This window comes from Haliotis cracherodii, unplaced genomic scaffold, assembly GCF_022045235.1.
Source record: "Haliotis cracherodii isolate W230 unplaced genomic scaffold, xgHalCrac1.p SCAF_4, whole genome shotgun sequence".
NCBI classification, from domain to species: Eukaryota; Metazoa; Mollusca; class Gastropoda; order Lepetellida; family Haliotidae; genus Haliotis; species Haliotis cracherodii.
This window is the reverse complement of record NW_027266297.1, coordinates 5,371,490-5,390,293: the sequence shown is the minus strand read 5'-3', so window position 1 is coordinate 5,390,293 and position 18,804 is coordinate 5,371,490. Positions and strand designations below refer to the sequence as shown.

The window sequence follows — 18,804 nt, the reverse complement described above, 5'->3', positions numbered from 1 at the left end:
GATCTGAGGACATCCCATTACGGGTCACGTCAGAACGACCTTTCGTAAATTTTGACCGACCAATGAAACTGGCGATTACGCTTCGAAACATATTTTGACGTATTCTCGATCAAAAAAATTAAAACTGATAAGAACACTCCGGAATGGCTTATAGATGGCCTAGATAGTATCGATATTATCATAAAACCCGTCACTGTCGTTCGGGATACCCCATGTTAAATATTTCGTGGTTGCATAATTAGAAAACACATTCCGACTGTCACTTTCATGATCTGGTAAGCGACGCTCTGATTGGTCGGATGAAAGGTCGTTCTGGCGTGACCCCTAATAATGGGATGTCCTCAGATCTTTGTTTAGCGGTAGCGAGTACAAAGATCTGTTTTTAATGAGATTGGTAAATGCAACAACAGACATCCTCAAAGCTTGTAGTTTCTGAGAAGTCGAGAATGCGAAATACTAGAAAAACAGTGGTGAGTGAAGGCCAAAGGTCGCAGCTGGGTTAAACATCAAAATAACTTTTTTTAAATTATTTTTTTATTCCTAATACCTCTTGCATATCAAATTTCATAATAACGCGTGCAGAAATTGATGTGCAATGCGCCAAAATTACATAGTCAGCTGCCGTGACATTGGATTGTAATTCTTGGAGCTATTCTTTAGAGGAACCATAGCATTTCTTCTTTCACCTTAGCCAAGACAACAGGGGGCAAGACGGTGCACGCATCGCCTCTGGTCTAGGGGAGACAACTCTACATAACATTAAAGCCACCGCTAGGAGGTGTTTTCCCGCACCTGTCGCAACCCGAATGAACCCAATCCAACAGACACATTGATAATCACTGGCTGTTATATTGAAAGCGTCGGTGTCAACAGATTATTCAAAATGGCTGACGTAGAACCTGAAACGAAAGCTCTCAATGAGATGGATGAAGAAGTATCGATGTCTCGTGGCATGAGAGCCGAAGTAAAAGTCAATTTTGACAAATGTCGAGATATGTTTGTCTATGATCAGATGGGAAACAAAATACGCTTTGGGGATGTATACAAGAAACAAAAAACAATTGTTGTGTTTACAAGAGTAAGTAGCACACGCACATGGCAATATTTATGTTTGATGACCCGTTGCTATAGAGACGCTTCGAGTCAAATGTTATTTTACATTGTATACGTCTGTCTGTTTCTTAAGAAATATATAGAATCTAGTTAATACCAGAGTTACTGTTTAGATGCTATCGGAATGCAGAGTTGAAAATACTAGGAGGCGTATTTTTATGATCAGTTATTAAAATTAAGAAACAGAAAAAAATATTTTCAGCTTGTAAAATGTCCCTTGATGTAACTGAAACATTGTTAATGAACATTTTGATGAAGTGTAATACTATTTTGTACTTTTAAAATGTGAAATAACAAACAATCCAACTCTAATAAAGATAGAAATGTAAAAAAAATCATTGTTATATATATATATATATATATATATATTATATTTATATATATTTATATATATATATATATATAAATGGAATGATTTTGTGGAATAGAGATCTAATCAATACAGCCTCAAAATATATATGTACATATGTATTTTCTGTTTATTTATATTTTTGCAGCATCTCCTTGACTTTGTCTGCCAGGAGTATGCAGATGGTAGGTAGACCAATATGTCATCATCAATAAAATTAATACTATGTCTCTATTTAACCATCTGACTTTTTTCAAACATTTATAATGTAAAGTGTTTATTCTTTGATCACAGGAAAAGATGAAAATGAGTATATACAAATATCAAGGGTTTGTGAGTGTGTAACATATGTCAAATGCCACTTTGGTACCTGAGTGTGGGAGATGTTTGTTCTGTTTATCAAATGCATGCAAATGTCAAGTCATGAAAGGTATTCTGCATACGACATGATCATTCAATTTTGATTGCTTTAATATATATATTTATCCTATGGGGTTGTTTTTACAACACTTTTGGCGCTGTTCTGACCATGTCATGAGACTAAAGTTTGACTAATATTGGGGTGAATGGGTCTCTATAAACACTGGTTAAATGGTTAAAATTAAAACTTAAGTAAAGAACTGAAAAAATGTTGGCAAACAATGGTTTAATGTTTAATGTAAGACGTTGTGTTTTGAAACTATCTTCCATTATTTTTTCCACAGATCTTGGGACTGTGCCCCTAGAATATTTACAGGTAAGTTTCATGATTGAGATGTCCATAAGGCCATGATATTTTCATTGTTAAATTTTATCTAAATACTAAACACCCAGTCTCACATTATTATATTGTCACCAGGTACAAGGGTCAAGTATGTTTGATTCCTATCTCACGTTACTACAGTCAAACACATTTGTGTCGAATTTTCATGTGTCAAATTTGCGGTTGTTTCGAAGTTAAAACTTTGTCCCTGCATGTTCCTTCCTTATTCATCATTTCGGTTGTGTTGAACTGCGGATAACTCGAAGTATTTATGTATGTCCTTCAACTTCGACACAACAGTGTTTGACTGTATATTAAATACACCCACATATAGTCCAACGAAACAATCATTCTTCATGTGCATCACATTCATTTAGAGTTAATGTTAATGAACATTTTAAAAACAAAATATAATATAAAAAATAGAAAGCCTCCTTTTTTAATAATCTTCTCTGAGATAGAGAATAGGCTACTTTTAGCTGGCAGTACTGGCATGTTGGATCATTTAAGTGGAAATCGTGTATATATCATCATAATTACTATCATTACATAAGTAGAAAATCCATAAAACACTGGCTGGCCCTTTGTATTATATCTCTATGATTGCATACTCATTGATCTTGAACGGTTTGTGCAGGAAGCTGGTGTTCGACTTGTCATCATCGCTCCATCACCTTATGTACTGATTAGGGTAAGTAGCCAGTGCAAGTGTACCCAAAAAGTGTAGTTACCATGGTTATTGGGGCCAGAACAATCAACAGAAGTCTTGTATGAATTGTAATGTATTACGACATTTTTTCCCGATAAATATGTACATTTGTATGTAATAAAATATAACCAAAGCAAATTTGTTCTTCAGAAAATCTTTTTGTGTCACCTTATGTTTTGATGGTCTTCATATAAAAACTCATGACAATGAGTTCCAGCAATCTGATGTGTGGGTAAATCAAACCTGTTTTAAAAAATGGTTTTCTGATTGGCTTAAAAGTACCCATTGGGCTGGACCCAAGGGAATAAAAATATACTGAATGCAAAAAACAACAACTGGTTTTCTGATTGGCTTAAAAGTACCCATTAGACTGGATCCAAGGGAGTAAAATATACTGAATTTAAAAAAACCCAACTGGTTTACTCATTGGCTTAAAAGTACCCATTAGACTGACCCAAGGGAGTAAAAATATACTGAATTTACAAAAAAAACAACTGGTTTTCTGATTGGCTTAAAAGTACCCATTAGACTGGACCCAAGGGAGTAAAATATACTGAATTTACCAAAAAAACTGGTTTTCTAATTGGATTAAAAGTACCCAATAGAATGGATCCAAGAGAGTAAATATGTATTAAATGTTAAACAAATATTTACTCATTGGGTCCAAAGTACCAATAAGGCTGAACCCAAGGGAGTAAAAATATACTGAATTAAACAAAAGAAGATTTTCTCAACGGCTTAAAAGTACCCAATAGACTGGACCAAGGGGAGTAAAAATGAAAACTATGAATAACTAATGTGAATGATAACATGTGAGTAAAAAAATAATGGCTTTAAATGCATATATCACTTTAGGGTTTGATCATGAAATATTTATGTTTGTTTCCATGGTTTCAGGGGTTTAAGAAGGTGACCAGCTTCAATTACACAGTGTACTGTGACCCGGACTATGAGTTGTTCAAGGCAATGGGTTGTGTGGAGACTCTCGCGTTTGGCAAGATTGATGGTAATTCCTCTCCTCATTCTAATCTACAGATGGTGGCATGTTATTGATGATTGTGGGTAAATTTAGAGATGCACACTTTTACGATTTTGGTAGAACTATTACAATACTTTGCAACTAATTCAGCCAGTATGATAACACAGTTTGTGCCCAAGACTTTTGACAACTTGGCTTTTAACATGTTTTGTACATTCTAGTGTAACATTAGCTGATCTAACTTGACCAAACAGAAATGTGCTAGACACAGGCTTTTGAGTAGTGGTGAAAGCCTCAGGCTGTAAAGTGAAAAACATATCAAACTTTTAGAAAAAAAATCAGCACCTGTAATTTTGACTACACCTTGTAGTTATTGATATTGTAAATTTATCAGTATCTATCACAGAGTTTCCTAAATACATCTTTCTTGATCAAGTAGTTGCCACTTACACCTTAATCTCTAAATCTAGTTATGAGACACATCCTTCAAATGACTCGGAGTCTGAGTAAAACACTCAGTGACTAAAAGAATTGATTCAATGAAGGATTTTGTAATGTTACTAAATATTGAATATGATTGTGGGACAGGATTTGTTTTTGGAAATTATTTGGGCACGTCAGCTGTGTGAATTGAATCACTTCTGATTCGCATGTCACACAATCATATTCAGTATTCGGTAACATTACATTAATCACCGGTAGACTACATCTAGGGGCGAGGTGTAATCTTTTTATACACGAATAGTGATTTATATTTTCATTGTCTTCCTCTGCTCATGATTAAAGACAATAACATTGCATCTTGATTTTCACTTCTTCAGAGTGATGTCTTTGATACATGTATATAAGGAACTCTCGTACTGAGAACCCCGTGAGGATTCCAAGTAACAATTGGCCGCCATCTACCTGTATGCTTGCCTAACGAGCATGACTCATTGGCTCGGATGGCCAAATTCTGTGACTTGATTAATAATGTCTGGTCGATTATTTACAGGCCACCGTCATAGATGGAATGTTGCCGACTTTGGCAGTTAACAACAAAAACAAAATATACTGTGACACCATGGCCTCAAGACCCAGTCTGTGCAGGGTGTGTGGCCAAAATAGGTCACATAGTCCTGCGGATGAGTCTCGATAGACTATATCGGACCATCTTCCACGATACGGAGTATTATATCTCCATTTGTTATGATATATACCCTGGATCCATTCACCACCAAAGCTTTGTTCGACTCTGCTTTGAATGACAAGATGCTATAAATAGACATTTAATCAAAGCACACTGTTCTTTCATAATTGAAAAAAGCAATACTTTTCGTGGTATCTCAAATACCACTGGATCATTTTATAGCATAAAGACTTGTCTTAGAGCAGTACTCCAGCTATAATCTTCTTATTCAATTATTTACGAAGAACACTACTTAAGAGAATACCCAAATTTATACAGAAATAATATGTAAAGAAATGACGTTTTGGAATTCAATCTTCAAAGTTAAGTCCTTATCTGGTCCATGCCCTTGGGCATCGATTCAGGCATGACTGGGGATCAAACGATGGAAGGTGTCTCTTGGTATCCTTCGCCATTCTTCTTGTAAGGCCTGCCCAAGCTGTTGCAAATTCCGGGAACGCTGAGGCCAGCTGCGAACCCAAAGGTTGTTAATTGGTGATGTGTCGAAGATTTGGCTGGCTAGGGCAATACTGTGACAACTTGCTGCCTCAGACAGTCGACTGCAACATGGCCTCTGTGAGGAGGTGCATTGTCATCCTGAATCTAAAAGTTCTGACCTAGGTGCTGGGCAGATTGGATGATCACTGGAGATTACATATGGTCCACATTATGTTGACCGGTCATGTTTCCTTGGTTGATCATAAGTTTCATTCTGTTGTCTGATTTGATGCCAGCCAAGACTATGATGCTGCCACCACCGTACCTAATACTACATAACTTGCTCTTTGACTGCTTACAGATAACACCTCTCTCCAAGCCTTCTCTGACCACGTTGTCTAAAATCTGTAAAGCATAAACAGAACCTTGATTCCTCAGAAAACATGGTGTATCTCCAATACCGCTGTTGGCTTCCTCTTAAGGGCTGTGCCCTGTCTCAAGGGCCTGTGTGCAGTTTCTAACCTGTTTCGAATCGTGAACGTCAAGAGTCGGATTCCTACGGCAGCCCTGAAGTAGGGTTGCGACCGGGTACGAAAACTCGAGTACCCGGCAGACAATACCCGAACCGGACGCGAGTACCCGTAGTTCAATGTTGTCCCACTTGTTTGTAAGCTTTTGCGAATAAAAGGTCATCAAACATCTATTGATCTATTCTAAGGTATATTGTTTTTTATTAAATGCCTGCATGGCTTACCTAAAATATTTGAACGTTTGTCCGCTTTGTCGTCCATTTTGAAGTGACTTACGAGTTACGAAAGGCGATTAGAGTTATCACCCCTGAGCGTGTACTCGAGTCCTGAAAATTGGACTCGAGTCCTAAGCTACCCGACCCGTCACAACCCTACCCTGAAGTTGTCCCTCAGTTCTTGTGCAAAATATATATGTAGCTCAAGGTATTTGTGCATACATATAGATCCTGCCTGGGAATTGTCTTTCTAGGCCCTCCTCTTCCCACCCTAATCTTAACCCAACCCGTTTTCCAATATCGTTTCATCAGTAGGGATATCCCACTTTTGGATTTACCAAAGTGTCTGGCAACTGCATTCTGGGATTGGCCAGCTTCAATCATGCCTATCGCGCACAATGTTTCATTTTCTGTCATGTACACTTTGGAGGCATTTTCCTTCTTTATACACGGTCAATGAACCATGTGGTTGTGACAGCTTATTGGCACCTGCCAGTTACCAGTGTGTCACTGTGGACGGCATGCTGTACATATGCAAAGTTTGAGTGAGTTTGCTCTCTGCCTTCAGTAGCTGTATCTCGTGCAACACACCTGGACATTTCGTTCTTACAGCTGAAAAGAGAGGTGTTCCCTTAAATATTGCTCCTAATACAGTAAACTACATGTATAACAAACACGCTTATAACAAACTGGCGGATATAACAAACTGGCGGATATAACAAACTGGATTTTTGGTCCCAGGCATTTGCTGTATATTGTTTATAACAAACTACTGTTATAACAAACTAAAATAAGTGGTCCTATTGAGTATGTTATAACTGTAGTTTACTATATACTTGAGTACTCGCTCAAATGAGGCCGTGATTTTGATTAAAGATCTTTACCATTTTGATTAGTTGTTGGTTAATAGTTCGTGAGCAATAAAAGTCCTAAGCTAAGTTCGTGATATTAAGTGACATGGAGCTGGTAACATCACTAGCGGAACAAAGCGATTGTGACAAATGAGTCTAGGTTACGTATCATAAAAGAATGGAAATATGATACATGGGATAATCAAAACTGATCTCTGACTTGCTTCTTCTTTTCGCTCAGAGAGTAAGCACATCAAGTCGGGCATCATCATGGGCGTGCTGCGCAGCACGTGGAGGGCAATGCAGCAGGAATCACGGTTGAGGAACGGTGACGTCAAACAACAGGGTGCCTCATTCATTATGGGACCAGGTAAACATTTTGTGACCTCTGACGTGTATTATTGTGTATCTCCATGTAGTCTATAGCAGGGCCATGTGGGGATTTCAAGTTGCCATAAATCTGCAGCAACATATGCTTGTATCGTAAGAGAAGACTTTAAGGATAAGTGAGTTACGTGTCATCATATTTCAATGAGAGGTTCTAATATCAATCAACAGCTGTTTGGTTCAGGCTCAATTATTTACATGATACATCTTCCTGAGGCAAGGGAGTTAACTGACTATAATAGACCAGTTCCTTTGGCTGGAATTATGGAGTTATGTTTTGGCTGGACTAACGAGTTTATGCATAGTGCAATCTAAATCATGTAACCAAATCGACATCCGGTTCAGAAGTTGCTGTGCCGATTTCGGTTAATTGCAGGATTTGCAAAGCATGTATAGCGTCAAGTTAGTGTCAACAGATATTTTCCAATCTTTTCATGTTTTTAATCAATGTGCTCAGGTTATTTCATGTACTTAGCGAAATAAGACCTGTTTTATTACAATAAAGATCTTAATTATTGATCAGATCCACATCACTGGGCCCCGCCATTTTGTTTGAAGCAAATGCAAGTGACAAGAGATGTGGAATCTGATTGGTCAATTGGAGAGACATAGAAGGGACATAACTATGATCGAGCCCAGAAATTCCAGCCTAGTTTCCAGGGGTGGAAACTGGACTTTTATACTCAGTTAACTCCCTTGCCTTATGAAGATGCAGTGATAAGACTGGAATAGTGCTGATTTGGCGTTAAACAACAAAGAAACAAATGTATGGACAAAGTCTCATGCAACATGGGCCCAGTTGAGGTGGATAGGAACATGTTATAACACTGGTATATTGGGTGTACAGCACAGTCATCTAAGGGGCAACAACCATACGCTTGTGATGGTTCTCGGTTAGGTGTAATCAAGCTTCCAATGTTGATTTTGATTCCTTGTTTGTGTTCATTGGTCTATTAGCACCCTACCCATGCTCATGTGGTTTTGTATTAATGTCTGGTTGCCTGGTTACAGGAGATGTGCTTCACCACGCCCATATTGATCAGAACGCCACAGATCATGCCAAAATCAATGACTTACTGACCATTGCCGGGGTGCAGAATGTCAGCTTCCCAAAAGACCCTCGTGTCCTTGACCTCTGACCACTTTAACCCAGCAACAGAGCAGAGCTGATGCCGTCCAACATATTTATTCCAACGATAACTTGCTCAAGATTTCAAGGTCCCCAACTGGATTCAACATCACTTGTTATGTAACTGGACTTGCCACTTGGCCTGAGTTTGTAAATTATTTTAGGCCTCTGTCATCATTTGTCTTATCATGACCACATACAGTAAACTAAGTTTATAACGAACACGTTTATAACGAACTGACCAATTTGTTGTATGTATGCTGTATGTATGCTTATAACGAATTACGGTTATTACAAAGTAAAACAAGTGGTCCCTTTGAGTTTGTTATAACCGTAGTGTTCTTTATAGCTATGTCTAATTTCTTTTTAATGAGAGATTTTCTTTTTTCTTTAAAAAGGCCCGACACAATCATCCACTGTAATATATCTCTTTTGTACTGTGATACATGTATTCCTATGGACCCATTCAACACCACGGAAAAAAGTTTCTTTCGGACAGGATTTCTTCATACGTCAACATTAATCACTGACTCATGGGAGTGAGCCCTTGATGTACTTAATCAAATTAAGAGCCTGTTGGGACAGAATTTGTAGCTTGGTTACTGATATTGGGAGAGGAATACAACCACATTTGATTGGATTGGATGTCTATTTATAGCATTTTCTTATTCAAACTCAAAGTAAGGCTAAGATGGAAAATGGGTCCAGGGTGTTTGTTGTAATAGAATGGAGATAATATACCCTCGATAATCGAGGATGGTCATACTGTGGCATATGTGGTATAAGTTCTTCAACTTCAACAGGCTGAAATTGAAGGTTTCAGTAAGCTGATTCAGATTCAGTTTGAATGTTTGTCTTCAAGAAAAATAAGAAGTTGATGATGAGGGAAGGGAAGCCATTGAGTGAGTCATCAGTTGCATACTTGTACATCCTCAACATGACATGGAACATGAATTGTGCATAATAGAAAATACTGTCATCCCCATATCTTCAGTGTTTACCGTGGTGTTTGTACATAGGTGTGTGAGCTATATTGATGTAAGTTCAGTCCCGATTAAACTTTTCTCCTTCTAATGATGCACAAGACAATATGATAGGATAAATATTTGATCATGATAATGAGGCATTTTAGTTTTAATAAATTGGTTAACACAAGCCTGATAATTAATTAAGACAGAATATAATTAAAATTTGGAGAACAGTTTGTGAATTATCCTGTTAATGAAAGAAATCGGGTAAGTGAAGAAAGATAAAAAAAACTAAAAAAAACCAACATCTTCTTCTTCAACATTTTTCTTTTTCGAACTTTACCAGACTTTTACCAGACTGACAATTCTTTCAGGAATCATTTTCAATTTCTTTATTGGAAATTTAATTCCAATTCTATTTAAATAACCAATGTTATGATTATGGAACAAAACTCTTAAAACAAACCAATTATAATTTTTATTTATTGGTCACTGTGCTGGAGCCAAATCAAAGGAATGGGTGAAAGATTTTGAATAAACATTAAAAGATATTAATTTCAAATTCTCTCTGCGGTCCATTTATTACAATCGATCATTAAACAGTACAAGGATGCTAATCAATCATGGATTATGATGATCATTTGAACACAGCAATTTACAGGTAGTTAATCATCAAATATCATCTTAGCTATCTCAGATCTAGGTGCATGCTTTGAAAATGTCAATAATGTCTACGCAGGAAGTGGGTTAATTAGGTTTGAAAATAGCCCCAGCTTGAAAGAACTGATTAGCAGAAATGCCTGGTTGTGAGTCCAAATTAGCCTGTCTCCCAGACCCTAGAGATTATATTTATTAAGAAATGATCCTAGCTCAAGTCTAGAATATGGCAATAAAGCTATGTTCTGGGCCCCATTTGGATTTTATTTTGTTTTGTAGATATCAATTTATAAATAAGTAAATTTTATTTCTGGGACTAACTGAAGGTCTTGGTCCATGTGTGAAAAGGACTTGAACAGGGGACATAACTCCTGGAGCAGTAATGCACATCAAGCCATACAATTACTGATTTGAAATTATTGAGATTTTGTAATAAAATATATTTCAGTTATGGCTGTTTGTGTCCTGTTTGAAAAGAACTATATGTATGATGTGACATATGTCGCTTTATTCCAGATACAACATCAATATTATGAATAAATTGCACAATCTGCAATACAGGTATTGTGGTTGAATGTGAAGATCTTTAAACAGTTTATCTGTGCAGAGTTGCGTCCCTTGGACCCAACATTACCCTGTGATCGTGGGTTGGAATCCCGGTTCGACCCGATTATATTTCTAGGTTTGTCAGCATCATGCCCCTGCTCTTGGGTTTCACTAAAAGGGTTACCATCTGAGACCTGCATCACTTCAGGCTTTCCTCCTACATCAAACTGACACGTGGTGATATAACTGGAATACCGTTATGAGCTCAACTCATTCACTCACTCGCTTTAAAGAGCTGTACACAGAAGGGGGGTAAAGCATTAAGTGTGCTCGGAGAGTGCGCAGTTTATGCCTGTTTTACAGGTTTGACGGTGAGGGTGACGTGACGTTTTCAAAAACAACATGAAAAAGTTCTAATATGTTGGTAGACCTCCTCCGTGGTCTAGTGGTAGAGCATCTACCAGAATAGGTGAATGTCGGTGGCTCGATCCCCGGCCACGTCATACAAACAGATGTTATCCACCTGGCGCTGGGCATAAGGGGTAGATTAACATTTATGTGTAATAGAGCTGGCTAGATTTGCTTTTGTATATTTTTCTTGATTGTTTTTTTTTCATAAAATAAATATATTCCACAGCCATGGGGCAGGACTACATAAGGGGCTAAAACAAGGACTGGTCAGCTCGGAGTCAGCATAATGCGTCTGACTGGGGCATCCATGTTAAGCTGGACCAGACAATCCGGTACTTGACATCATGAGCATCGATCTAGGCAACTGGGATAGGATCGGTCTTCAGCAACCTATACTATGCTTGTCGTAAGAGGCGACTAACGGGATCAGGTGGTCAGGCTCGCTGACTTTGTTGATGCATGTCATCTTATCCCAGACCCGTGAAAATTTCCGGGGTAGAATAGGTCATCAGCAACCCATGCTTGCCGTAAAAGGCGACTATGCTTGTCGTAAGAGGCGACTAACGGGATCGGATGGTCAGGCTCGCTGACTTGGTTGATGCATGTCATCGATCCCAATTGCGCGGATCGATGCTCATGATGTCAATCACTGGATTATCTGGTCCAGACACGATTATTTACAGATCGCCGTCATATAGCTGGAATATTGCTGAGTGCGGCGTTAAACAGAAAACAAACAAAACTCTTGAGCTATATCAGTGTACACAGCTGGTACAAGGGACTTTCACATAGAATGTATGACCATACGTGCTGATAGGGAGAAGCTCTGGAAGCATATACTCATCCCCTTCTCAGCTCTAGCATGAGAGAGACTTGAGGGTTCCTTAATGCTCGTGGCCTCCTTTAAAGACATTTCTTTTTCAGTTAGTACTTTATTTCAGGGACGACATACTATGGTCTAGACCTTGGGCTTCATCCCACATCATATAACTGAAATGGTGATCAAAGCGGCGTTAAACACAATTCATTCAGTATAACACTTTGAAGCGCTTCTAAAATCGGAATATTTTATTTTCGAATTGGTTGATGACTACAAATACATAGGTTGGTTGAGGTGTGGAGTGGAGCTGGGTGTGGGGGAGTTAAGTTTAAACAGTGTGTTTGGTGTCTGGTTAAAAAATGGAACTCTCCTTTCAAATATTAAAAAGGCATATTAAAATATTAATATATATATAAAATAAACACTATGTTTTCAATGCAGATGTTGCTCGTTGATTTGACGGATTGTATCTGTAACCGCACTCGCGGCACATTGACTAAATACAATCAAACTAAATGTAAAAGTAGGCACAATTTATGGATAACAACTTCTTTAATAACTGTGAAGGCGACGTTTCGGTATAGATCCGTATACCGTTGTCAAGCAAGACTGAAGGATGAACAAGGTACAGAATATATATAGTAGATGTAGGATGAACAGTAGAGGATTAACAGTAACAACAATTGCATACATGAGTGGGATAACATGACTAGGTGAAGTAATGACAACAGAAGGATAACACTGTATAACAACATGATGGACATAGAACACATGAGGTGGAAGTCAATGAGACATGAATTTCAGCCAATTAAACAGGATAAGTTCACGTAGGTGGGGTGAATATTGCCCAATGAGTTCATGCTTGGCTGGTGGGGTGGAATAGCCTTGATCTCTGTTGATTGATGCATGGCTTGTGGCGGCGAATGTGGACTGCTGTTAGTTTTCTTTTAGTGAAGTCATGGAGGTTGTTGGAAAAGAATTTGGACCTTTTTTTACCATTTGATGTTGTGATTGGGGCAGTCGCTGATATAGTCCGAGATGGCCGATTTACTGTCTGATTTGATGGTTGAAGTGTTGTGCTCTTTGATTCTGGTGTTGACTGGGCGGGATGTTTCACCTACGTAGGGTTTTCCACAGTTGCAGTCAGTTTTATAAACTACAGCTTTAGGCTCTTGGCGTTTGGTTGTGTTTCTGCCGTTGGCTCTTAGTAAACTAAACGTGTATGCCCAACTGAGAACACCATAGTATGCAGTGATTGGGGCGTATTATTGCAACAGCGATGTTCAGTTCATCATATAAAACAAAAGTCTGCCCTGAGAGCCAGAGGTCGGTGGTTCGATCCCCCTACTGCGGCATATGCCAAGAGAAGCTATAAGATGGTACTTGTTGTTACCCTGCCTGACGCTCTGCATTACGGCTCGGAGTCCCTAAATGTGTCTGGATTGGGTATCGATGTAAAGACCGTGAACGGTGGAATTAATTTCCCAGGGAAACTAACTGGCAGGCACACTGCCCCTGTCAGGACTTCATCTGATAAGGTCTCTTACTGTCCAACAAATGACCTTGCCGATACTCTGCTATGTACCAGATGTTCAACAGTCAAAACAAAACACAGGATGTCTAATTAGGTCAACTAGGCAAAGTCTACACACAGGTTTATTTGGCTATTATCTGCTGATATAATAATAATAATAATAATAATAATAATAATAATAATAATAATAATAATAATAATAATTGTCCTTTTTGATAAATCCAATGAAATATTTTATATCATTTAATTTTCTGTCCCTTTTGACACTAATGTGATTGACAAGATTGAGGAAAAACATGGCAAATATGCGGACCTCGCTTTCGAAATGTCACGCTTGCATCCCAAGTACCAAGTTGTCCAACTCCCTATTGTTATCGGTGCCTTAGGTTTGGTACCTTCCAATCTGTTGACTGATTGGGAGAGTCCCCGGGTTTGCTACCAGGAATACAGTCCTTCTGACAGTCTCGGTAATGCAGAAGACTGCGTCCATAACGCCTTTGCCTCGGGAAGATGAATCGCGGCACCACATCTCAGTAAGCTGCACTATTAAACCGGCATATATGCACACGCCCACACAGACACATGTGCATGCTCGTCGCTACATATGCTATGATCTTGAACGCCACGTTAAATTTAACCGTATTTCACTTCGCCTCAAAACAAAAATAAATCAGCTGCATTTAATACAACAATCACAACGTCCGTTGTTATCCACGCTCCAGGGTATAACCGGCACATGTGTATTTGTCTTTGTGCGTCTGATGCGCAGTTTATGACTGTATTACAAGTATAATTAGTGATAACACCACTCAGTCCCTCCGATTACCTGACAAAGACATGCACAATAACACAATCATTGGTGTCAATTACCTCGGATGTGTGTGTTTAATCGGATGATAAGGTCCGTAGGAGGAGAATAAGAAAAGTATTTAATGACTATGTCACGTATATCTATCAAAACCAATAAAAAAAATACATAAAAGTTATACAATACCCGGCCATGAGGCATATGAGATACAACATTGTCTAAAAATTACTATGAAGAAGATAATTTAAAAATTAATAGATATACAGCAATCTGTAGTTCCCATTTGGCTTTACGCTGAGGCAATCTGTACGATTGGTTTATTAATTCAGGCCTGGCGTGGTGAATGTATCACATGTTATGTTATATATCCAGCAAGAAACGAATAATGAATGGTGTAACTGAGTGGACTTTACTGCGCGCTGAAATGACACTTAAGTTTCACAATTGTATATGTTTAAATATTGTGGCGAACTGGCTGATATCTAACACTTGTGGGCGAAGGAATATGATAAATAATTATGAGCATGCAGGTTTATATTTTTAATATAAAATAACACAGTTCATTGTCCATTAGGGGACGGTGAGGTAGTCTAGTGGTTAAGGCGTTCGCTCATCATGCTAAAGGCCCGGGTTCGATTCCCCACACGGGTACACTGTGTGAAGCACATTTCTGGTGTCCTCCGCCGTGATATTGCTAAAAGCGGTGTAAAACAAGACTCACTCACTGGTATCCCTATGAGTAGTTCTCAAGCATAACGACGCTGTCCCATTGGAACATGGCTTCCTATTGGACACACGTCTATTGAAGACAATAAGAACGGAGAGCCTGAGTGAGTGAGTGAATATAGTTGTACGCCGCTTTTAGCAATATTCCAGCAATAACACGGCGGGGGACACCAGAAATGCGCTTCACACATTGTACCCATGTCGGGAATCGAACCCGGGTCTTCAGCGTGACGAGCGAACGCTTTAACCACTAGGCTACCCGACCAACCCCCGGAGAGTCTGAAGGTCGGGGGTTCATACCATGACAGCATCAGTATGAATGTAGAAACGAAGATACTTCGCATACAAAGAAAATTGTATTTTCACATTGTAGTTACTTTGTTTTTGTTTCTGTTAATTCCAAGTACTTACAGGTAAATATAACAGTTAAACTACAATTTTAAACCATAGTTATGTTCTACAACTTCTTTACAAAATCTCGTGTAAAAGATACAGATGAACTGCAGTGGACTTGTCTTAAATCTTATCATTGGGATTAGATCTAATATTCGCTGTTTTAAACACGGAATATATATTTTTATTTTTTAACCAACTGAATAATGTCAACAGTTATATGTTTGACGGTTATTAGTATTTAGTACCTATTTTAGCACTTTCGCCCGGGTATACTTGAGTGAATGACATTTCCCTACATGAAAATTTCCCACTCGGACAATAACCCACACGGACATTTCCCCTGAATAAACTGATACCGAAAAATACACAATATAATTTACATCGATAGACCCGTGAAGATCCGGGGTCGAATACTGGTCTTCAACAACCCATGCTTGCCGTAACAGACGACTATGCTTGTCGTAAGAGGCGACTAACAGGATTGGGTGGTCAGACTCGCTGACTTGATCGATGCATGTCATCGTATCCCAATTGCGTGGATCGATGCTCATGATATCAGTCACTTGATTATCTGGTCCAGACTCGATTATTTCCAAACCGCCGTCATATAGCTTGAAAATTGCTGATTGTGGCGTTAAACAACAAACAAACAAATCATAAGACAGTTTTATTTACAATTTGACAAATGATAACACAATGAAAAGTAACAGAAGATCTTGGAGATGATGAAACTATAACGATAACCTATATCTACATTGTATTAAGCATTCACTACCAATTTACTCTATAATAAATTATAAACTGTTTTCATATCCCCAAGCACCAATACTCAGCATGCTCACTGGACAATGGTGACCCGTGGTGATCCGTGTATTAGAGAATTGGTGTACAGCAACCCATGCTTGTCGCAAGAGGCGACTAACGGGATCGGCTGGTCAGGCTCCTGGTTATAGTACTCTCTTGCGCGGATCGATGCTCATGGTATCAATCACTGTGGATTGTCTGGTCCAGATCGATTATTAACAGACCGCCGTCATATAGCTGGAATACTGCGGAGGGTGGCGCTTAACAGCAAACAAACATTGGGCAACTGTAAAAATCACAAACTCTGAAGAAATCCTGTCTACATGATCACTCCGGTGATAATTTTGCAATGGCCATATAAACCACCCTAGTTAATTGTTAGCAATTGTATTTTGAAAAACATAAAAAACGTATGTTGTTGTTTTTGTTGTTTATTTCAAAGGAATGTAATACACACACACACACACACACACACACACCCAAAAAAAGAAAAAAAAGAAAAGAGAAAAAAAGAAAACAAAAACAAACAAACAACAAAACAAAAACACACCACCGTCATGTACACCACACGCCTGTTTTCGAGCAGAATGACAGTATTCCTTTCTCACGACTTAAGTTCACGACGTACACCATTTCATAATTTATTAATTACTCGAAGCTCAAGTCAGGTTTTCATTCATGTTCCGCGGATCGACGACACGTTCGGTGCGCTTAATTTGTTTCTCGTCTTAACATGCTCAACGTGTCATAGTTAACCATATGAGAACAGGAGTCGATACGGAATTGATGAAATACGAATTCAACGATGTGCCGTTACTTGCCATCGATCCATTGGTGTCTGTATCAGAATGCTAAATGGGGCAGTAACCCCGCTTTTCGGAAGTGTTTCTAGCCAAGATGTGCCAAACAAACCTTTGATTGGTCAGAGGTGAAATCGTCATGACTACTGTTGTTGTACTGCACGTGATTGGTCGAATGTAGATCACGTGCCAGTTCCCGTCTATTCGTTCTGTTCAAACATGGCCGTCAGCTACACAGACGATAGTGAATTTGACATTTTGAAATAACTGTTCAATATTTGAGTTTATCCCCGGACATCTGGATCTGCCACCACTTCATGCATTTGGTTAATTACTATAGAAAGCATATCGGTGATATTTGGGGATCTACAGATCCCAGATTGGACAGAGTTCTTCCCATGCATGTGATTACAGAGCAGGACTCGGTTGTAAACAAATCCACAGGTCTTACTTCGCGTGATAGAATTTGACACTCGAGGTTAGGCTATTTTCACATTATGGCAGATGAACATGATATCATAGGAAGCGCATCGGAGTTTATCAAAGGTAAGATTTTATTGTCTCCTTTATTATTTAGTAGTGTACAGACCTCGTTTGTATGTTATTCGAGGCAAATCAAACGTGTTCAATCGTGTCAAGCATTTCACTGTCGCTAACTATCATTTTCTTTCTATTTTCTTATTAAGAATATATCCTCATGAGATTTAGCAATATTCTTTCAAAGGTCCCAACTACTATTAAAGTGTAAAGCGAAATCGTTCTTACCGATTGTAAGAAACGGTTCTACACATTGGCATGTGATCATGTGGGCTTGTGAAATGGAGAAAGTGGTCAATAACCCTATAAGCTATGTACACACGAACGCCCCCCCCCCCCCCCCAAGAGTACTTTCTCAGTTGCGTTAATTGTGGTTATTGATACTGCTAATAAGCAGGGTTTCAGATCGGTTCATTTCCTTGAGCATTGACTGACTGTCATCCAAAATGTCATGGAGATATTTTGTCAATTTTGGTGATGGCATAGAGAGGAATGTCTTATCCAAATTTGGTAAAATCATGAAAATATCATAATGACGTGTGTCTGTAGACAAATCACTGAACAAGTTCATGAAAAATCTTGGCGTGGTGGGGTAGCCTAGTGGTTAATGTGTTTGCTCGTCTTGCTGAAGACCCGGGTTTGAATGTGAACAATGTGTGAAGCCCATTTCTGGTGTGCCCTGCCGTGACATTGGTGGGATATTGCTAAAACCGGTGTAAAACAAGACTCACTCATGAAAATTGTAAATGTTACTTGATCTAGACGATACTTATTTCCATGTATTGATTCATGTTTGAATTCTAAAAGTAATATTTAAAGTGTTTTACAATAACTGCGCCCACAGGACCATGTAATAAATATTCTATCTGCTAGGCTAACAGACACACAGACAAGGCCGTGCTTGTCAATTTAACCAAAGTGGTTAACATTTAAGACCTGCAACACCTCAGGCTTTCCTCCCACTGAGTTTCGCATTAACCTGACACGCTGTCATATTACTGGTATATTGTTCAAAGTGCTGATGAAGTCATTCACTCACTCACAGATGAGGCTTTTTGTTTGTAGCAACAAGCTCTTCAACTTGTTAATTGAGTTACATACAAATGACCACAAATTATGTGTTGTGGTCGATATTGTACTGTCACTGAGTATCCTGATATTTTTCGATGCATGGGGTTTATGTATCA

At 38.6% G+C, this 18,804-nt stretch overlaps 2 protein-coding genes across 7 annotated transcripts in view; both read left to right on the top strand.

Moving 5' to 3' along the window:
• The first annotated feature begins 882 nt into the window (after positions 1-882).
• LOC139478792 (peroxiredoxin-like 2C) lies at positions 883-9,401 on the top strand. Of its 2 annotated transcripts, XM_071261418.1 has the most exons (7): positions 883-1,078; positions 1,611-1,647; positions 2,167-2,198; positions 2,842-2,895; positions 3,811-3,919; positions 7,336-7,464; positions 8,493-9,401. In XM_071261418.1, exons 1-7 carry the CDS (start codon positions 884-886, stop codon positions 8,618-8,620), a joined length of 684 nt encoding a protein of 227 aa, XP_071117519.1. In that variant the 5' UTR covers position 883; the 3' UTR covers positions 8,621-9,401. The 2 variants fall into 2 exon arrangements, with proteins under 2 accessions (XP_071117519.1, XP_071117520.1); XM_071261419.1 differs by lacking the exon at positions 2,842-2,895.
• A 7,887-nt stretch (positions 9,402-17,288) lies between these two features.
• LOC139478215 (dual specificity protein phosphatase CDC14AB-like) overlaps positions 17,289-18,804 on the top strand; it is a 41,968-nt gene continuing 40,452 nt past the window's right edge. For all 5 annotated transcript variants that reach the window (XM_071260603.1, XM_071260606.1, XM_071260605.1 and 2 more), the window contains exon 1: positions 17,289-17,626. In XM_071260603.1, the coding sequence (XP_071116704.1) occupies positions 17,578-17,626 (49 nt within the window). In that variant the 5' untranslated portion in view covers positions 17,289-17,577. The remainder of the gene's footprint in view (positions 17,627-18,804) is intronic.

Excerpts from the sequence above, each read along its gene's own strand:
- LOC139478792 (XM_071261418.1), top strand. The coding sequence starts at position 884 with ATGGCTGACGTAGAACCTGAAACGAAAGCTCTCAATGAGATGGATGAA. Across the intron at positions 2,896-3,810 it reads CACCTTATGTACTGATTAGG|GGGTTTAAGAAGGTGACCAG; the intron begins GTAAGTAGCCAG and ends CCATGGTTTCAG. Across the intron at positions 3,920-7,335 it reads CGCGTTTGGCAAGATTGATG|AGAGTAAGCACATCAAGTCG; the intron begins GTAATTCCTCTC and ends CTTTTCGCTCAG.